Genomic DNA, 19784 nt, shown 5'->3' with positions numbered 1-19784 from the left:
GCAGAGATTGATCGCGTTGTGTACTGCAGGGGTATTACATTCAGAAGAGCTGCATTAACAGTGCAGCTGCTTTTGCTAAACCTTGCTATTAAATTATAGTTATTTAGATGATTGTTAGAATAAAAAACAGTGGTAGGGATGATTGTGCTTTTTTTGAGAAAGAAATGGTGGCAGCGGAGTTGAAAATGGGGGGAAATAAAGGGTGTGACCATGTTAATGCTCCTCATCTGTAAGGCAAGATTCTAGCAGCAATAGTTCTCAGGCCAGGGGGTACTGCTAAAATCCGTAGAAGTGTTTTTGATTTGTATTGTGTGGAACTGGAGTACAGCTGGAGGCCTTGAGTGGTGGCCAGCAGCAAGAACCAGTTTTCCTGCATAGTGGATCTTAGCCTTGGAAGCGCACTTAGAGGTGTTTTCCAGCTCAGCATCATCCATTTTGTAGCTTTCCGGGATCCTTGAATCCACCTCAGACTGTGGTATATTCATATTTTGCTGTGAGCTCAACTCTGTTTTCTTGGTTCGGGGGTGCTGAACTTGTCCATCAAGTCATAGATTTCTGTGACTTGGGCAGAGCATCCCAGTGCTGTGTTCACACAGGTCTCAGCTCCTGGAGGTGCAGAAAACTCCTTAGAAAAATGCATCATTTCAGTAACAAGAAATCTCTTAGAAGGGTGCTTCTTTTGTCTTGTCTGGGAGACATGAATAATTCAGTACATCCCTATGCAAATGAGCATTGCTCCATGAAAAAATGTGCATGAGCCTGATTTTTCTCTCCATTTGTGTAGTGTCAGTTTCCCAGTGCTGAAGCTTTGTCAAATCCAGCAATGTGCTAAAGTGTCTCCTGAGCCAATCGCAGCCATGTCTTCTCTTTTGGCATTGTGGAGGCTTCAATTACTGCTTAAACTGTGAATTTTAAAATGCTATTTTAATGTTATTACTATGCAGGAAAAGAAGGAAATTGCCATGGGGGAAGTAGTTAAGCAATGCAGGAAGATGCAGATCTCCACAATATTTTCCTTTGGCCCTCAGGATGTTTCATTTTGTGTTTCTCCGTTTGTATAAATTTTTCCACGAGGCTCCGTGAGACACGTCGAGCACTGCCAATAGAAATGAAGAGCCTTCATGGCAGCTGTTGCTATAGTGACGTGGTGCAGCTCTTTGCCTCCTGCTCAGAAAGCAAAACCACCTGCAATTCCTTAGATCCTTTATTGGCAGAGAGAAATTGAAAGAGATGGTGCTGGTGTGCAGGTGCTGCAGGGATTCTGGGTTGCTCTGACATCCTTGCAGCTAATGCTGTCTTTGTGCACAGATCTGCAGAAATGCTTTGTGGATGGGAAGAGGGCAGAGAGGGAACTGGACATTGTGTGTGGGGGGGAAATTAGTCTGCTCACAGAACGTGGAAGACAAGGAATAAGTACCAAACTGAACTAAAAGCAGAAGAGGAACTTTTTAAAGCCTGCTAAGTTTTAACCCTCTGTACAGATAGAAATGTCACGCTCACAAAGTGCTGCTGCTAGTCTGGTGCAGGAATTCAGAGCTTAACTTAATCCTCAGGGTCTGACCAGAGTGAATGTGGAAATGAATATTGACTCTTAGGAGCAGATTTTCGTCTCGGCAGGTCTCATGCTTTCAGGAAGCCTAAAATGTCATTGAACGCGGCTTGTCTGTACTGAACTTACTCAACTCAATTCTGCTTTTCCTATGTGTTATTTTCTTCTGTCTGTCCTATAAGGTCATTAAATGTACGGTTTGGTATGAGCTAATGCTATAAACCATTGGCCTTAAATGTACTCTGGGTTAGGCAAATGTCCCTGGTCTGTAGACGAGGAAACAAAAGCATTAAGGACTGTTTTTCTACAGAATTGCTCCATAAAGCAGGCTTGTAAAAGGCATCTTTACCTTCGAAATTCCCTTTGAGTTCTTTTTATGACTGAATGAAGTAGGACGGGTTTATTTCATATCAGTCACCATGTGAGAAAGGACAGTTAAGTAAGTGCATGATGTCTCATCTTATATTAAATCTGAATGTTCATTTTTTCAAGTATGTTCTAAATATACAGTGAGCCAAGATTCCAGGACCCAGTAACACCTTCTCCGCAGGGTTTTCTTTCTCTTTTTAAAGTTCCAGACTTGAAGAACAATGTATATCTAATCCTGTGGATGAATAAGTAAAGCAGAGTTCTTTTACAGTTGCTTCATTATATTTTTCATTACTAACATCCATGGGATCAAAGCGAGATCACACCATGATGTGGAGGAGGTGGTGAAAGATGCTCCATGGCCTAAAGAGGCAGCAATATAAGTAGCTAAAATAGTCCAGACCAGGTGGGAAAATGTAGAAGCAGCACTCAGTGAATCGCCTGGGACCCAAGCAGTTTTGCCACGCTCACTGGCTTAGTCCCCTGGTATCTGCTTACTCTTGTGATGGTTTCTGCTGTTTGCTGGCAAAATCTGACTGATCTCTTCAGAGCTCATGGGAGGATTATGTTTTGGCTTTCTGAGGCGGAATTCTCCATATATTATGAGAAGATTTAGAGTCATGGGGCTAAGAGGCGCAGAGCTTTAGAGAAACTGATAGCTGAAAATGAAGGAATTAGTCATGAGTCAGGTTTTTGCTCTGAGCTGCAGGCTCATGGCTTCTTTTCTCATTTCAATGGGAAGCAATTGGTCTCCTTGCTGTTCCCATCGAGGCTTGCCTTTGCTGCTGAAATCCTGTTTAGACCTTTACATTTGACCAACTGGGGAAGCAGTGTTGAACCCAGCCTGCAGCAGGGCTGGGTGCCTAATTGCATTACCAGAGAAGTCAGTCCTGCATCCCTGGGACCTGAGTGTGGGATCTGGGCCTGACCCCTGCAGGCTGACGTGGAAGGACTGGGCTTGCCTGTGGCTGAAGGGTTGAGGTCAAGTATCAGTTAATCAAATTAAATCCTCAAAAGTTGAATTACACATGCAAAGTCATCATCTTTTAGTTGTTCTCTGGAGAGCCAGAAAAATTCTTGGTAGCAAAAATGTCTGAAAAGCATCTCTTGGAGATGGGAAGAAAGATTTTTGCCAGTGGAAGCACCAGGAGCTTTCTAAAACAAACACAAACCCTGCTCCTCACAGCCCTCAGCTCTGGGGGAAAAAAGAAAAGAATGTGTTGTGAGAACTAATTAATTGGGAGGATCTGCTGCAAAATTTGTGAAAAGCTCTGCCTTTCATGTTGAAAAGTAAACACTGAGCTCAATCAGCAGCCTTTCAGCAGGAGGCTTTGCCTCACAGAGAAGGTGTTGAAAATCAGAGCTGCTGAAATTAATGGAACCACATTTCAGCACAACCATGTAAAGACAGTTCTAAACAACAAAGTGCTGCAACTTAAAGTCAATCCTGCTTCCTAAGCAGTTACTGAAATGTGATGCCTTACCTCCATGTTTATTCTGCCTATGCAGATACCGGGAACAAACCTGATCTAGATACATATATTCTTTATTTGCATACGCAAAGTCTGTGCTTCAATGTAGACATTCTGTAGGACCTGCCAGTTGTAATTCCTCGGAGAGAGTTTTAAAATGCTGATGCAACAAAGAAGAGAGAGGCTCTCATTTAGAGTAAGATAGAATATTTAAGTATTTAAATACTTTGGGAATGGGTCACATCTATTAAAGGTTTCTGCAAAGTTGATTTGACACTTGAAAATCTTAGTGCTGGTGTCTCCTGTCCCTGAGTATATTTAAGAAACCGGCAGAGTCGAGAGAAGTAGCATCTTGGTTTACTCAAGGACAGGTCTGTTAACAAGTGGTCTTATATAATAAGGATATCTTGGCTATTCTGTATGGTAAATGTTGTCTTTACTGCCATTCGGCAGATCTTAAGTTATCACAAGACTTCTGAAGTGGAGTCAAAAAAAACCAACTTCATGAGACACCTCAGCATTGTCTGACATCGTTGCTTTCCTGGATGGTTGTTCTGTTTTCCAACGTCTTTAAGAGTAAAACAAGCTTCTCGTGAAGTCACGTGACATGTCAGTGACAACTACTTTCTATAGCACTCATTTATTTTTATATTATATGCAAAGTGCATGCATATCATGCCTGGCCTCCTTTGCTGCCAGCTGAAGGTGGCTGTTTCACCAAGAGTTGGTACTGATCTGTGGTTTTAGTATTTTATGCTATTTTTGCAATAATATTAACCATAGCTTAGAAATCTTTTGTGCTATTGCTTTTTCTTTGGGTGTTAATGATGATTATTTGTCATGGTGCCAAATGTGCCCTTAGGTTTTCACTATTTTTTTCTATATGATTTCCAGTTAAGCTTATATAGCTGATCCTAACCTGTGATTAGCCTAGTGAAGCTGTAGTGGGAGAGGGAAGAAGTTGGCTTTCTTTTTTGACACGAGAAAGAACAGTGAGGCCAATTATGAAGATGCTCTATTTCCAGTGTTTCCATTTCCTCCCAAGACAGGAGAACAAAGCTTTGAATTGTTTATTTGGTCAAATATTCTTTTCATAGTTTGTTGTTGTTCTGAAGAATACTTTGTTATCCCAGATAACAAAGTTATCTGGCAGAGAAAGTCCTTCTAAAATGGTGCCAGATACTCCTGTCCCGATTCCAGCTGATTTCCTCTTCACCCTGAGGTTATGCAGTGGATTGGATGGGACAGAGCCAAAGAGTGTCTTAGGGGCTCAGCTTGCATTCTCTGTTCTGATCCTCTGACCTTCTGGAGCTGGCGTGGAGCCTGTGGATCCTTCTGCCCATCAGCTGTCTTTCCTGTCACTATGCCAGACATTTTATTTTCTATCCTCAGATCCCTGCACCTGATACATAAATGCTGTTTTTGATGTGGCTCTTCTGCCAGGGTCCAGAAAATGGTGCTACAGGAGAACTTTCAGAAGACATCTCCTGCCTGTAGCGCTGCAGAGATTTTCATCTCAGGATGCTTTTTAGCACTTGCCTTCTTCCAAAGACCAATTCTACTTGCTCCCTCTACTTAAGGAGCAGTTCCCAGTTCAGAATCCAGGTGTCTGTAACACTTGTGGAAGCAAAGCAATGATGTGCCACCGAAACACACTTTGAGCCTTCTGCAACAGAGATATTTATTCTTTCCTAACCATAGTGACTCAAATGGTGCCACTGGCACATTTCATCACAAATTCTCTGATGTTTCTTTCCCGGTATTGCTTACCGTCAAGCTGGAGAGAAGTGGTGTGAAGAGGAAGCATATGTATGGACTTGGGATTTGCAGAGGAGGCTAAAAGGAGCACTGCAAGGAGAAATATGGAGAACTTGCTCTGTGGTGGTGATACTGGCAAAAGTTTAGTGTGTTTTTCTAAGACTTTTTTTTTTTTTTTTTTTTGCCAACTCAGTATTGAAGCACTTCTGCTTTTCTTTTAAATAAGATTTAAAAGATTCTGATTTTCTTTTAAATAATGGATTTGAAATTAAATAGTTTAGATAAAAGTTAGATAGTTTGGATAAAAGTAGTTGAAACACAATATAATCCATAAAAAATATAGAAAGGTGAAAGTTGGTAAGCTATGCTTCACATCTTGCCCAGAATCTCTGTTGTTCACCAGGAAAACAAGTATGTCAAAATTGATGCTTATGTAACTGGACTAGGCTTTGCTTTTAATGGATATCGATGGCAGAGCATTTCCTGTGCTTAATATCAGCATGCAATTCCTCTGGACTTCACTCAGCAGTCATATATGGCTTTGAAGTGATGTTTGGAGAAACAGATCCAATCCTGCCTTCTTCAAAGCTGTCTGCTTTGATTCTCTTGCTGAGCTTTTTTTAATTCTTATGGTGTGATGCTCATTTTTGCCCCTCTACACCTGAGATAGCCTATTCTCCCACTACTTCTACATCTGCTATTGATCATTTGCTTAGTTTTTCCAGAACTCTTACTTGGATTTCAAATACTAAAAGCTACAGCAGAAAAATAGAGGTTATATTTTTAGGTTTCTGGTCTTCCAAGCTATTGGATACCTGGAAAAGAGAATTTGTGTGTCTTCTCTGATAAACACTATCTGGCATAATTTGCTTACCTGAATGATACAGCTGAAGCCTCCAAACTTTTCTTACCTCTTAAGAAACTGAGAGAGCTGGAGCACTTGGGTTCTGCTTTAGAGTAGACCTTGAAAACTCTCTGATTTTAGGGCAGCCTCTGAAATCAGAAGAATGGCCAAACCATATAGATGGGATTGAGGGTGCAGCTTATGGTGGGATTGCTTTGTGGGATTTCATTATTGAGGTTTTTTATTTATTTTTTTAAGGTGTTTTTCTCCAATTGCTCTTTTACCTGCAATTCAAAGTTAACACAAACACAGCCCAGCAGAGCCATTGTAGGGTAAAAAAATCAACATATTGCGCTTTATCAGTGACTGAACAAATGCAGCTTATTTTTGTGCATGCACTTGAAGTAAACCACTTTAAGGTCTATGAAGTCTGAATCATGGGAATCATGGGATTCTTTTTTCTTTTTTCTTTTTTTTTTTTTTTTTTTTTTTTTTGCTTGCTTGCTTTAGTCTTTTTTTCATAGCTCTGTCAAAGTCACTCTCTGTTTCCATCTTTGAAAGGGATGTGATTAGTTCCCAGGACTGTGTTGTGTGAGGGAAATGATGGTTTTAAGTGGCAGCAGAGTGAACATCCTGATGTTAACACTGTCATAGGTCATTTACTTTTTGCTCATTTTAGGTGCTTAAGTGACCCAGCTGTTGTTCTGCTTCTGAGTAGATCCCAAGTTAACCCTTTTAGACCCCCAACACGGTGGCTAGTTTAAGAATCCCTTTAACAGTAGACACAAAAACAGAGACCGGCAAGGCACATGGTCTGTAGGAGATTTATTAGATGTGCACTTGCACTACAGTACAGTGTGGTATAGGCACGTCTGAACCAGATACAAGTAGGCTAAATCAAGAACAACAGTTGCAGCACAGAAATATAATCCACAAATCCTGCCCAGAATGGAGGGTAAATCAACTCATCAATTCCCTTTTTCTCCAGCTATGCTATAGCTTGCACCAAGCTAGGTATTTTAAAGCTCTCACATGTACACATGCACTGCAGTGCTATCACTGTTAGAACTGCAGTGCTGCTCTTGCAGGGAACTATTATCTGAGCCGTTGTGCTACGCTAACATTGCAGCTTGAAACTCTGTCAAAGTAAGGCATCCTAATAATTTAACTGCTGGGTTTTAACTGCTTATATAAGCTGATGAGACTTGTGTAGCTGTGAGCAAATCTGCCAGCACAATCAGTATGGAAGGAACTGAGAAACGTAGTGCCTGCTTCTTTCCTCAACCTTGCTGTTGTATTTCTATCACTTTTGCTCATGACTTTTGGACTTCACCTCAGATTACTTGTTAAGCATGGGAAAAAATGAAAAAGCCCTCACTTGTTTAATATCTGCAAGCAGTTTTTTAGTCGTTACTCAACAGTAGCACACATTCATATAATGTGTCTTGAAACTAGACCAAAATGTGGCCTTGCAGTTGATGAAGGAAAATGAAAGGGGAAACGTCCAAACTAAAGCCTGTTTAAGCACAAAGCTATTTTACAGAAGATGGCCGGAAGGTTTATGTGTGTCACCTCTTACTTCTGAGTTGGAGAGAATTGCTTTCTCCAGAAAAGGCCATGTTCAGAAACAAATCCCAGAACAAAACACTCTCTTTTATTGGTGCAAACAGCCCTTCAGGGGAAGAGAATAGCAGTCAGACAAGAAGAAATTGGAGATAAATGTGACCATATCAATGTCTTTTTACCTTCTATTTTATCATACTTATTTTTTATAAGTTGCCAAGGGCTGGCAGCCTAGCATGCATGATCTCCTTAAACAACAGACTTGTAACTTGATTGGTGTGTGGTACAAAGAGCTGCTGTATAAAAACCACCAAGTGCTAAATCAATTCCAAAATGCTCTTCTACTGAGCTCTTCTTGCTTGAGGAGAGGATTCCTAAGAGACTCCAGCATGATCTCTTGCTTCTAATTTCAACCAAATAAGGAAGCACCATTTCACTTGCACGCTGCTGCTCACCTTGCTGTCTGTAACTTTTGCCAGTCTGGTTTGTGTTGTGTACACAGTAAGTTGCATGTAGCTGTAGCGCAGGTTGAAGGGCTTGTCAGAGTCTTGCATGTGTTTGTCTCTGCACTTCTCACTATCTGTTACTTTTCCTAGGCTGTACTGAAGATGGCTTTCAGTTCCTTCGGTTCTAGGACTTGGCTGTAGTGTTCTAGGTCAGAACAAGTTGCAGCTGTCCCTTCCTTTTCTTTAATCATTTATTTCTGTTTAAAGCATATGTAAGTTTGACACAGGAGTGCATTATACCAATGTTGGCACAAATGGCTGTGGCACCATGTGGTCTGGGGCGCTTAAATGACTCTCATCACTTCTTGATGTGTTTTGACATATTGCTTGGGCTGTTTTACTTTCCATGGGCGTCTTCTTACAAAGCATTTAGTAGCAGGCATTTTCCATTTGTTTTTCTTGACATCACACAGAAATAGTCATGGAACTGCAGCCCCTGTCTCAGTGCTGAGGTCATGGTTGCCTAGTGCTGGTCATACAGAGTTAGAGCACTGACACATCTCATGCCTGTCAGTCTGAGAGACAGGGATGAAAGCTGCGGGTAGGAACGTCACTGCCATGCCTGATGTTCTGAGGGAGCAGACAGTAGTGCTGCATTCAGAGCCTTATGACGAATCTCCTCACTGACTGCTTTGCAAGGTGTTTTTGTCTTATGCTGTGAGAGCAAAATGTAAAGATTCATCTTCTACAGGTGTAAAAAGCAAGCATCTTTAATGCTTATTCCTCTCTGTACTGCAGCACTTTCATGTATGATATAATCCTCATGTATTGTTAGTGGACCAGATACGTTCAGCCTTGCACAAAGTCGTGAGCCCACATTTTGTTCGGTGTTGAGGTGGAGATGCATTCCTGCTGGAAGGAATTGAAATGTTTGAGTAATACCAAACGGAAAACCCTGTGCAGCACCCGTGAGCCTTAGTCATAAGAAGTACCACTTGCGTTTGCCTGTGAAAACAGAAACGTGAACAATTAATGCCCGCAATAGATTCACCTTCTTGCTACCTACTCACAGCAAAGCAAACACCTCCCTCTTCCAGAGCTTCAGTTCTTCCACAGAAACTGATGATGTGGAAACCCAAGGAATCTATAGTTACAAGTACATTGTTTTTGAATCCTAGAATATAATTTTGTGCATTTTTTCAGAATATCAATGCATAACCAAGAAGGAGAAGATAAAATCCCTTGTGAACTAGAACTGCGGTGGACCTAAGCCAGGGCTTGTCTGATATAATGTGGAAGGATTCTTTTCAATAGATGTGTATTAATTTGTGCAGTGAGCCACCGAGTTACTTCTTTTGCTTGCTCTGTGAAAACAAAGGAATCTCCATGTTGTGTATTAGCAAGATGGCTCTACCACTAGTGAATGAGACTAGTTATTTGTCTGATGCATAAAAACGGTGTAAAGGCAAATGCATCATGTGTATGAGAAGCATCTCACATATATGAGAACACTATTATTTATTTATTTATTTTTAATAAGGGCTGTTTTTACTGTGTCTTTCCCTATTTCTCTACAGAGGAATGGATACTGGTAGTTAAGGAGAAACTATAAACTGGGCTTTATCAAGTGAAATTTCCATTAGATGTGTATTCTTCTATCCATGTAGTGCTTGCTTCAGGTGCATGCTGTGAGCCCCTGTTGGATGGCCATGGGAAGCTATCCTTCTCAAGTGCCAGGCTCAGCTACAGGTGCTTGACCTGAAGGCAGCTGACTTGTCACTTGGGTACCACTAATGCTGGGGAGGGAATGAGTGGTCTTGGTCTGGTGTCTGTGAAGTCACTCTGGATGTAAACTGTCTGGAGGTCAACTTGGAAGTCAGCATGTCTGTAGCAACTTGAGTTTGTGCTTGATATCAAGATGTTTTTTATCTGCATCTTGACTGAGCACTGCAATGCCTGTGGGTTTGCTCTAACTTACAGTGAAGTCAGGTGCATGTTTCTGAACATTGTGGTCCTGAGAAACTTCAGCAGCAGTTGGTGGGGCTGCCTGGAGGCCATGCCAACTCGCTTCTTGAGAGGTGGGTGTGAGTACAGCTCTGCAAGGAAGCGGGTGCTGCATAGCACGGGGCTGCTTCCTACTTTAGGAGGTGACATAAAATGCCCTGGTGTCACGTTGTCTTATATTCCACTTACTAAATTTAGCCTGTTACAAGACTTTGTAGAATGCTTAGACTGTTCTTGTAGTTAATTGCTATGTTTTCATGCCTTTCTGTGGAAAAGAGTTGACAGTAACTCTGTTTCTTATGTTTTAAAATTGCAAATGTTTTCCTCTAATGACAGAATAACTTTAGTTAACAAAAATGCATAAGTGCTAGAGAGATATTTCTATACTTGTATTTTTGCAAGATAATCGTGGATACTAGGTTTCATGAAAACATAGGAAGACTTTTTATTCCTTTGTATTTTACCACTTCTTATGGGAGTTACAGCCTTAATCCTTCGTACATTACATTGTGACTTATCAGGTTTAAAGTGTTTTCTGGTAGTTAGAAGAGGTTGCTGAGACACTGCATTTTGTTGTTGGTTCTGCCCTGGTTCTGTTTGAAGTTCTATGACTCGCTCCTAGAAAATTGCTAGTCTCTTGCCAACCGTAACTGTATCTATAACCATCTGTAGAGTAGCACTAATTGGAAGTTAAGAGAATATTTTTTGAGATGTTGGAAGTACTTCTAAGAGTACGGAGCTTATACAGTAGAGCTATGCTAAAATACTTCGATGTATCCCTAATATGCAGATTTGTCTGCTGAATACCTTAGTTCAAGATACTTGGTCTGTCTTTAAAGCCAGCTTCCTTCTGTGTATGTGTGGCTGGAAGAGTAGGAGTAGGTGCACAGAGAAAGAAAAGAGAGAGCCTTTTAAAGATTTCAGTGATCCTTCTCCAGGGCACAGTGGGTTAGAAACAGACAGATCACAACCTGAAACTAGGCAGCAGCAGTGTTTGTAGATTCCTTGTTTCCACGGGATTTTACTTTACCTTCAGACTCATTGCAATATGTGATTTGTCATAACCTATCTTCAGCTGTTTAAAAATGATCTGCCTGGGCTAAGACAATTGGCTGAACTCTTCCTGTAGTCACCACTGTGAGATAAATTTGCTTTTGACACCAGTGTTTAGGCAAGATGAATTGCTTCCAGTGACTGTTGAAGAAGTCTTGAAGGTACCTATAGCTAAGTCATTTGTCTCGTAGGTGGTCGAAGTGCACTGAATCTCATCCAAAGCTGCTTATTTCTTAGCATTCATTCTTCTCATCTGAAGAACAGAGTACTCAGTGATAAGGAGTGAACTAAAGCTCCACTGCCCCAAAATTCCATCCAAGATGCTGCAGCTTGTTTTTAACTAGGAATACATTCCTCCAGCTGAAGCAAGCTGTAGATTGCAGCTGTCACTGAAGTTATGTTGAGAAAAGCCTGGTAGTCCTTGTGAGCAGGGGGAAGGCTGCAATCCCTTCTTGACTTTGTGACCTAAGCTGACAAACTTGTGCGTTTTTATCAATAATAAAGCAATAACAGAAAGAATCAAAAATGCTTGAACTCTTGGTTAGCCCTGAGGCTGATCAGGCATTTGGACTTGGTGAAAATAGGTCCCTTCTAAATGAATTCTTCTGTTCTGAGCGGAAAACATCTGCCACCCTCAGCCCTCAAATAAATAAATAAATAAATAAATAAGTGTGTGTATGAGAAGAAAAAGGGATTGAAACGAAACTGGCTTCCTTTGGCCAGAGGATAACCATTAGTTCCCTTTAATGAAGGCATTTAGCTCTGCATCTGTTCCTTCTATGTAGCGCTTCATTATTTTTGGTCTTCACTGAGTTCGGCTTCTGTGCCAGTGAATCCCAAATCTGCACATTCCCTCCCAGCCAGTGGCCCACAGCCACATTGCTGGCCCCCCTGCACGGTTCATTAATGAGCAGGCAGAAAATGGCCTCGGTGTGTTCTCTGCACGTTCTCTGGCAGAAATCTAGCAGCTGGCCTCATTGTGCCCAAACCTTTCAGAACATTTTCCACAGGCAGATATGGTATTGCGCACCTTTTATTTTTGCCACAAAGACTCTTTGCCTTTTAGCTTTTATGGCCATGTGACTCAGTGTTGATGAGAGCCATTTTTGTGACTTGTCATCCTGTATCTGTCAGCTGCCCCTTTAGGTTCCTGCCTGGCTCCCCATATATCTGTGTGTGGCCTTTTGCATTGTGCTGTTCATAAATCCTAGTTGCTCTTCATATATGTTCTATTGCCAGCTTTCCCTCCCAGCCCGTCGCATTTAACGTGAAGCTTGCAGGAGCCATATGCAGAGATCTGTTTGTTGGCCTTTTTGCATGCTGGGAGGATGCTTGGAGAGTACTGTAAAAGATTCAGTGTTTCTGAATCTGGCAGATATTCTTGTCGGTGGTTTTCCCAGCTTGTAAAATTTTTTTTAAAGGATGTTCAGATCTGTTTATCAATTTAAGAGAATAGGATCTGTTCCTTTAAATGTTTCTTATGCCGTGAATACCTCGTTGAGCAGTTTGTGATTGAAGGTGGTCAGAATCTTTGATTTCCTTTCTTTTGTCCTCATGGAATAAGATAAAAGAAAAAAACTCCACAACCATTCAGATGCAGTGAGTCCCCATACCAGCAGATCAGCACATTGCATTTAGTCATTGTACTAATTGCTGATGTCCTCATCACAAAAGGCTTACTGTAGTCATCTTGTTAATGTCAGAGCATGTTACATTCCCTTTTCATTAAATCTGGAAGTTTTCCCATTCTCAGTAGGCTTATTCTGCAGGATCCATGCAGAATGTGGACTGTGCAGAAGAATGCCTTTCCTTACATGCAGGTGGTTTTGTTCTTGACAGTTTCCTTGAATAATTTTTATGTGATGGGTTTTAGTCTCTTTGTTAGCGATGTCTTTTTGCTGCTTGTTAATATCTACATAAATATTCTTACCCGGTACCCTTATCAAAAATAAAGATGTTAACCTCTTAGATGCTCTATTCAGTGCTCTTTACATGTGGTCTGTTGCATGCTTAGTTGGTACGTTTCCACAGCATGTGCTTTTGTGCTGTATGTTTGGCTGTTGGTATCGCACATACACACTATTGAGGGAATCTGGAGCCTTCTAGGATGAGAACCACTGCTGCTGGGTGAGGTGAGCTGTACCTAGCTTACTGTGGCATTCTAGCAGTGTTTTGCAGTAGTCTGTTTCCTCAGAGAGCATCAAGAAAATAAAAACTCTCCTTTTAACTCTATCTGATTTTAGTAACGTTTACAATTAGCTACAGAACTTTTGATAGAGTAATATGTAGAGACATAGGACGAGAATGGAGTTTGGAGGAGAATTCCTCCAATTGGTTTGCCGATTTTGAAAAGTAAAAGGATCCCAGAAATATGACTGAGATGGAATTTTGTGCTTTTTGGCTTTTTGTTTCTAATTATTTGTACTCTGGAGTGGGGCTTCATGCTGTTATTATCTGCTGCATATCAGAAATAGCGGTGGCATCAGAAACATCACTCTCTTACAGCATGGATTCCTTTTTCCTTACAGAAATTCACAAGCAGTTCTGTGATGGCCAAATAAGGAAAAGGAAGTTGGGAAGAAATACCCCTTCTTGAGAATAAAAGGGGGGTTTATGTGTTGTTTTTTTCTTTTTCTTGTGCTAGCTATTTATGGGACAGAATTTACATGTTGTGCTTTAAGAAAGTGTACTGTAGAATAATATTAATACGTGGATCATAATTTGGGATATAAAAGAGGAGATTAAAAAAAGATAAGGAAAATAAAGATAACAGCAGTGTAGTAGTATCAAAGCAAACAGAAGAGGTATGCTGCTCGGGAGTAAGGTATGTTGCCTATTTACAGGAAAAGGTGAGATTTAATTCCTACTTACTGTGAAAGCAGGGATGAACTGTTGTTTTGCTGCCCTGTGTCTCTGTATGTCCCTTAATCCTACAGGCCGTGCTGTGTGAATTAAAGTCACTAAACTCAGTTTGTGCCAACTAGATTTTGCTTACTGAAGTGTACTTGAAAGATAGGAATCCCATTTCAGGAAGGGGCATTACAATGTTGAGTGATTCCTGTGGGCTCTGGATAAATACTGAACAATGTATTTACTAAGTGATTTTTAAATGTCTTTATTACTTTAATCTCTTATGCTATTAACAATATGAAATGATAAAGAATAACATGTTGCTTTATTGAAGTTTTCAGGAGAATGAGAACATGTTTTTTCTCACCTTAGCAGAATTTATTAGAATCTAATTAGAAGACAACATGGCTAATCTCTCTCCTTAAACAAATAAGAATCTGTTGTGATTTTGGTCTTTATTCAGTGTTTTGTTTCCTCTCTTGTAGGTGGCTGTTGCTTCTCTTGGGGGTGGAACGAACACGGGATGTGTGGTGATGGCACAGAAGCAAATGTTCATGTACCAAAGCCAGTGAAAGCTCTTGGTTATGCAGAACAGATCTTAATTGGATGTGGGGCAGGACACTCCTTGGCGCTTTGTCAGAACTCCATGTTAGACTCAGGACACCAGAAATCATAGCAACATGGATGTGGATGGACATCACTGGATTGCATTGCTCAGAAGATTGCCTAAGATTAACACAGCAGCTGGAAAACGCAGAAGTTTGTTCCCGAACTAAAAGGAATGAGCATGCTTAGACAAGTCTGGGAAAAATAAAAATCGGACAGTTATTTTAAAAAGTTATATCATGGATTCTTTGCACTGGAATCAACTTTTGTACCCACGGGTAGAATGGCATTTTGCCTTGATGCAATATCACTGAAGAAAGAATGACTTTTCCCTGTCTTTTTAAGAAGTCTTTGAGGAAGAAACTGCCTGTCTAACCACTTATCGTTAGTGTAAAAATTCAGTCTGAGGAAACAGTATGAGACGTGGAAATGTGGGGCCAACTCTGGTCTTTTATTATTGTATCCATATGTCACTATGAGCATGTTTTGCACCTGCCTGCTTGTGAGCTCCCAGCATCTTGAGAAATCCAGTTGAAAAGAGAAATGCCAGTGAACATAAATAGAGACAAGTTTTAAACAGAGGATCAAAATTTTAAAAAAGTAACTTAGAAGACTGGCAGAAGGAGAAACTGAGGCCCTTCTGAAATAAGCTATAATAATGTTGATTAAACCGAGAGGAATAGCATTTCTGAGGAATTATCTTCCTTGCCAGACATCCATTCAAAATATATTCACAGGGCTGCAGATCCACATGAATTATTATTAACTTGAAAACCAAGCCTAAAGTTTTTGATAGGAAAGAAAATCTTCAGAGAGCCCTTGGAAACAACAGAAGAGGTCTTGTCAAAGAGCGTAAGTCAGTTGTAGCTGTTGAGGACAGTTTGATCCAGCATAGCTGAATAGGAAGACTTCCAAATAAACAGAAACTTTTTGCAAGTTCTCGAGCTTAAAAGGCAGACCAGAATGTTCCCGGTAGTGTCAGCTTTCACATCAGCTTGGCAGCCCACCTGAGGTACTGATCAGAGCATGCCCACAGTACTAGCCCCAGGTGAGTGCCGGGTAGAGAAATATATGCCTTACGCTAATTATGGTGGGAGAAAAGTGTAAGTTGTCTTTGGATACTATTAACTTCCTATGGTAAGCAGAATTTTGGAAGCTATTTATAGAACTCTTTCACACAAATACAGTGGATGCCATTCAGCTAGATGTTTAACCACCCACAATAGTTAAATTTGCTGTGGTATTTGATGTATTTCAAGCTGTAAATATAGGGAGTACTACTGTGTGGTAAACACACCTTTTAATGAGAACTACTGTTACTAAACAGTGGTTTAATTTTTAAATGAGGGCTTGCCAGGGAGGAAGCTTTACAGTACTGCAAAATACTAAGAGAAGGGCTCTTAGAAAATAGGATGGCAAAACTTTGACTGTCAGCTAACTCATGGGGGGAGGGAGATAAGGTGGTGGTATATGGGCTGTGAGTCTTTTTCTCCTGGCTCTTCCAGTGGTTACGGTTCATGGCCTCATTTTCATATGTTTTCTATTTCTATTCAATGGAGAAGAAATCTGTAGCATGGAGCTTATTATAACTGCATTGCAGATACTAAAAGAAACTGTGCAAAATTCAATCTTCCATCATTTTCTCATCTCTGTCAGTTATGGTTCTTCACAGTAATACCCTGTTCTGGACTGCTACTTCTGACACTTTTTACTTCTCTGACTGGACTGCTATTCATTGACTCCTCAGTACTATTTTCTACCTAAAACAGCCTCTCTGAGACATGCACTGAACTGTTGCTTGTGCTTTTGGGGCAGTTTTATCTGGAGTTCCTTCTTTTGTTTTCCTCAGATCTGTGTACTGAATAAACATTATCTTGTTTAACTGGGAAGTACACTCAGAATAATTTTCTTAATGACAGCTGGTATGTGACCCATAGGCCCTAGGTTTTGCTGTATTCGGTGTGTTTTGGTTGAGAAAGCTGTTGGTGCAGTTCCTTTCAGAGGAATCTAACAAATGATGTAACAAATAAATGGGACTTGGTTGTTTGAATTGTTGGTCATTCTTTCATGTCTGCTACACAAGCTCGCTCTTGGAAATATGAAGGAACGCTGGGAAGTAATATCTTGTCTTGAGAACTTGATGTACTACATACACCCTTGCAGTTGGTCAGGATCTCTAGATGCTGTTGTAGTATGAAGAATGAATGACAATTCATTGTAGACCGTATGCAATTGAATATGGAAAGAGGAAAAAAGTTATTCACTCAGAAATGAAAGCTATGTTTTGTATATCAGCATGCTCTGCTTGCTGATACTGTAAAATGTTTTATTCTGCAAAGTCTTTCTGCCCTGAGGAGGGGAGCACACAGTGGAAGGCTCGCAGTCAAGCATCTTCAGTTGCTACACAACCAATCTCTGTGTGAACCTGTACAAGACACCTCTGTGCCATTTTAAAGAATGCTGTGAGTAGGAAGATGCTTGGTTCAGAAGTTTCTTTTTCTTGGAGGATTTGTTCAGGCCACTTAGCAGTCACTGGTGTTATTTGACTTTGTGTAGTTCTTTGATTGAGTTTATGCTTTTCTGCTTGGAATGTGCTTTGGTTTTCTTTTACGTGACATTTTGGAGACATAAGTCTTAAAGTCGGGGATGGAAAACAGACAAAGGAGGTAAGTTTTGGATGTACAGGAGAAGGGAGGCTGTGGACAAACACTGAAATGAGGGGCAGTAGAAAAAGCCTAGCATGATCAGCTAAAGCAGATAAGAGGAGGGTGGGAATTTAACATGAAGGCCTTGTACAGTATTCCAGTCTGCTGGTATGATGCAAGTGGGCTGGGGGACAATCACAAGCTGTTCTGTTTCCTGGATGTTATAGCTCTCCCTCTCATTGTTTGTTAAGAACATGAATTATTTACTTGCAGTGAGTTTTTGTTCTCATACGCAGGGCATTTTGAAGTTTCCAGTTCTCTTCAGTTGAAACAGCATCATGTGTTCTCATCTTCCAATCTTGGAAATCTTTAATTGAGCCCTTTGAGACCTGTCTAATCCTTTCTACTTTTCCACTAGATCCCACAAATTCTGGGTGAAAGTTTTACCTGACTTTTGCAAGACTGAAGTCAATTTTATTGTCAAGATGGCAGATTTTTCTCACTAAAACCATGGTTATTATTTCACTAAATAGCCCTCTCAGTTCTCTTATCAGTTTTGGTAATTTTTGTGGCCTTTTTGATTAGCCTTATACATTTTCTTATTGCTAGATGCTTTCTTTAAAAAGGCTCTAAATTTTTTCACCAGTTTTTAGTCATGCTTGTATTATTTACTACCGGCTTATAGTTCAGAGCAGCTGAAAAGGGAAGAAAAATACTTAAGAAGAAAATGTATGCCTTGCTTCCTGAAGGCTGGAAATGTGAGATAATCATCTGGTGTGGTTTAAAAATATGTACAGTAGAGAATGGGCTTTTGCCAAACTGATAGAAGACTACAACTGACTCAAAAAATAGCTGGAGATTAGAACTTTAGACATATCAAACTCTTAATTTATTTCCAAAACTAACCTTGGAAGAACATGCTTTGTTCTTTTTCTGATAGCTTTTGTGTTTTTCTTAATTCCTGATAAACGCTGACATCTTGCTCTATGTTAGAAAGAATGGTTTTGTAGTCCTAAATTGAAATGGTTAGAAAGCATGGAAGTGGACTAAAACTTTTAACAGTAAATGGAGGTGTTTTCCATTGGTACCTTTGAATTTGATGGGAGAAACTGGGTGTGTAAAGCTGCTTTTGTTATTTTGTAACCCTGCTAGTCAACTGTTGAATGAACCAAAGGAAGTTTTCAGCTGTTTGCTAATTTTGTTCACAGATTCATCTTTCAGTTATTTCTACATTCACTCATTTTTAATGCAGTTTTTACTCATTTCTGTCTCTATGGAACATTGAAAGAAAATATGCAGCAGAGTAGTCAGTCAGCAGTGAAGATGGTCTTTGAGTACTGGAATTGTGGCCTGGGTGAACCTTGTGCTGTGTTTTGGGAGAGGGGGGAAGCATATGCGGGATTATGGGGAAGACATTATTCAGTTTAGTTGGCATCAAGAGCAATGAAGTAATTCCTGAATGCGAGCTGGCCATGGGGATGAGCGTTTATTTTTTGAAATATTCTTCAGGCATTTTTGGTCTGTGACATGTCGGATTTTGATTCACTTTCAGGCAAAGCCTTTGCAGGTTGGACAAGTCCTAAGTTCAGTTCCTGCGTTTGTGAGCCTCTCAATTAATTTTCATCTTTCTCCTCTATTTCTAGACTGCCTTGTCTATAGACCAACTTGTTACTCATACACAATACAATCAGTATGACGACAGTTCCCTGATCATCATCATTTAAGTGTATGTGAACACTTTGCTAAAAGACTGTTTTTACACTTATTATTATTATTTGAAAGTAGAATTAAGAATTGGGAGATTTTTCATGTTCTGGAATGTTTTTTTTTTTTCTTTTGCTTCAAATGACAAATGAGTTTCACTTGTGTTTTGTTTGTACTGATTTGAATGCATGAAGACATGCGTTACTTAAATTAGGGCAGCAGAGGAGTTGCCAATCAGTAATGAAGATGCTCTGTCATTTTAACTGTGTGGGTGCTTAATCACTTTCCATAATAATACTCTGCTTTAAAGTACTAAAGAAAAGGAATTCCTATAAGAGCACTGTGTTCTTCTGCAGACCAGGAAACATGGTGTCTCTTGCATAATGTAGTTGCTGCTTGCCTCTGATGCCTTAATTCTGAGTGCCTAATTATGAAAAACTATTTCTACTGAAATTGTGCTTTTCACCTTTTAACCTCAGAACACTTTAAAAAGAGGGTAATATGGCAGAAACAGGCGATGAGGCACAAAAAATTGACAAGTCCCAGCCAAGGTAACTCAGCATGTCTACAGCAGAACCAAGAATAAAATTCCAGTCTTATGAAGCCCAGACCGGGACTCTGCTTCAGGCCAGTGGTCCTTGAAGTTTGTAGGTAAGCTTCATGCTCCTACTTCCCTCTCACCTTGCTTTCTTCATCCTCCCCACCACCCCCATGGCTGGTTCCTCACCTGCTCCCGATCCTGCTGCATGCTCACCCCACTCTTTAGACCAATCCTGTGTCCTTCTGTTCTCCCACTTTCCTGCACACTATCTTCTCACCATCCTTTCCCCTTCCTCTTTCCACGGCTGTTGGTGTCACGCTGCCACAGCCTGAGCTGCATACTTGCAGACATGTGTGACCTCAATGGTAAGTGTATCAAAA

General features: G+C 40.4%; 2 protein-coding genes across 4 annotated transcripts in view; one reads left to right on the top strand and one right to left on the bottom strand.

Moving 5' to 3' along the window:
* SERGEF (secretion regulating guanine nucleotide exchange factor) overlaps positions 1-16724 on the top strand; it is a 126085-nt gene extending 109361 nt beyond the window's left edge. Inside the window, exon 11 of the mRNA XM_072337201.1 lies at positions 14394-16724. Within this exon, the coding sequence (XP_072193302.1) occupies positions 14394-14584 (191 nt within the window). The 3' untranslated portion in view covers positions 14585-16724. The remainder of the gene's footprint in view (positions 1-14393) is intronic.
* The window catches only part of KCNC1 (potassium voltage-gated channel subfamily C member 1), a 113520-nt gene continuing 100536 nt past the window's right edge, over positions 6801-19784 (bottom strand). For 2 of the 3 annotated variants that reach the window (XM_072337191.1, XM_072337196.1), the window contains one exon: positions 6807-8910. In XM_072337191.1, coding sequence (XP_072193292.1) covers positions 8747-8910 — 164 coding nt within the window. In that variant the 3' untranslated portion in view covers positions 6807-8746. Of the gene's footprint in view, positions 9007-19784 lie in introns of all 3 variants that reach the window. The other variant, XM_072337200.1, reaches the window with a different exon arrangement.

Source organism: Excalfactoria chinensis, chromosome 5, assembly GCF_039878825.1.
Source record: "Excalfactoria chinensis isolate bCotChi1 chromosome 5, bCotChi1.hap2, whole genome shotgun sequence".
Taxonomy (NCBI): Eukaryota; Metazoa; Chordata; class Aves; order Galliformes; family Phasianidae; genus Excalfactoria; species Excalfactoria chinensis.
This window is presented reverse-complemented; position numbering and strand designations above follow the sequence as displayed.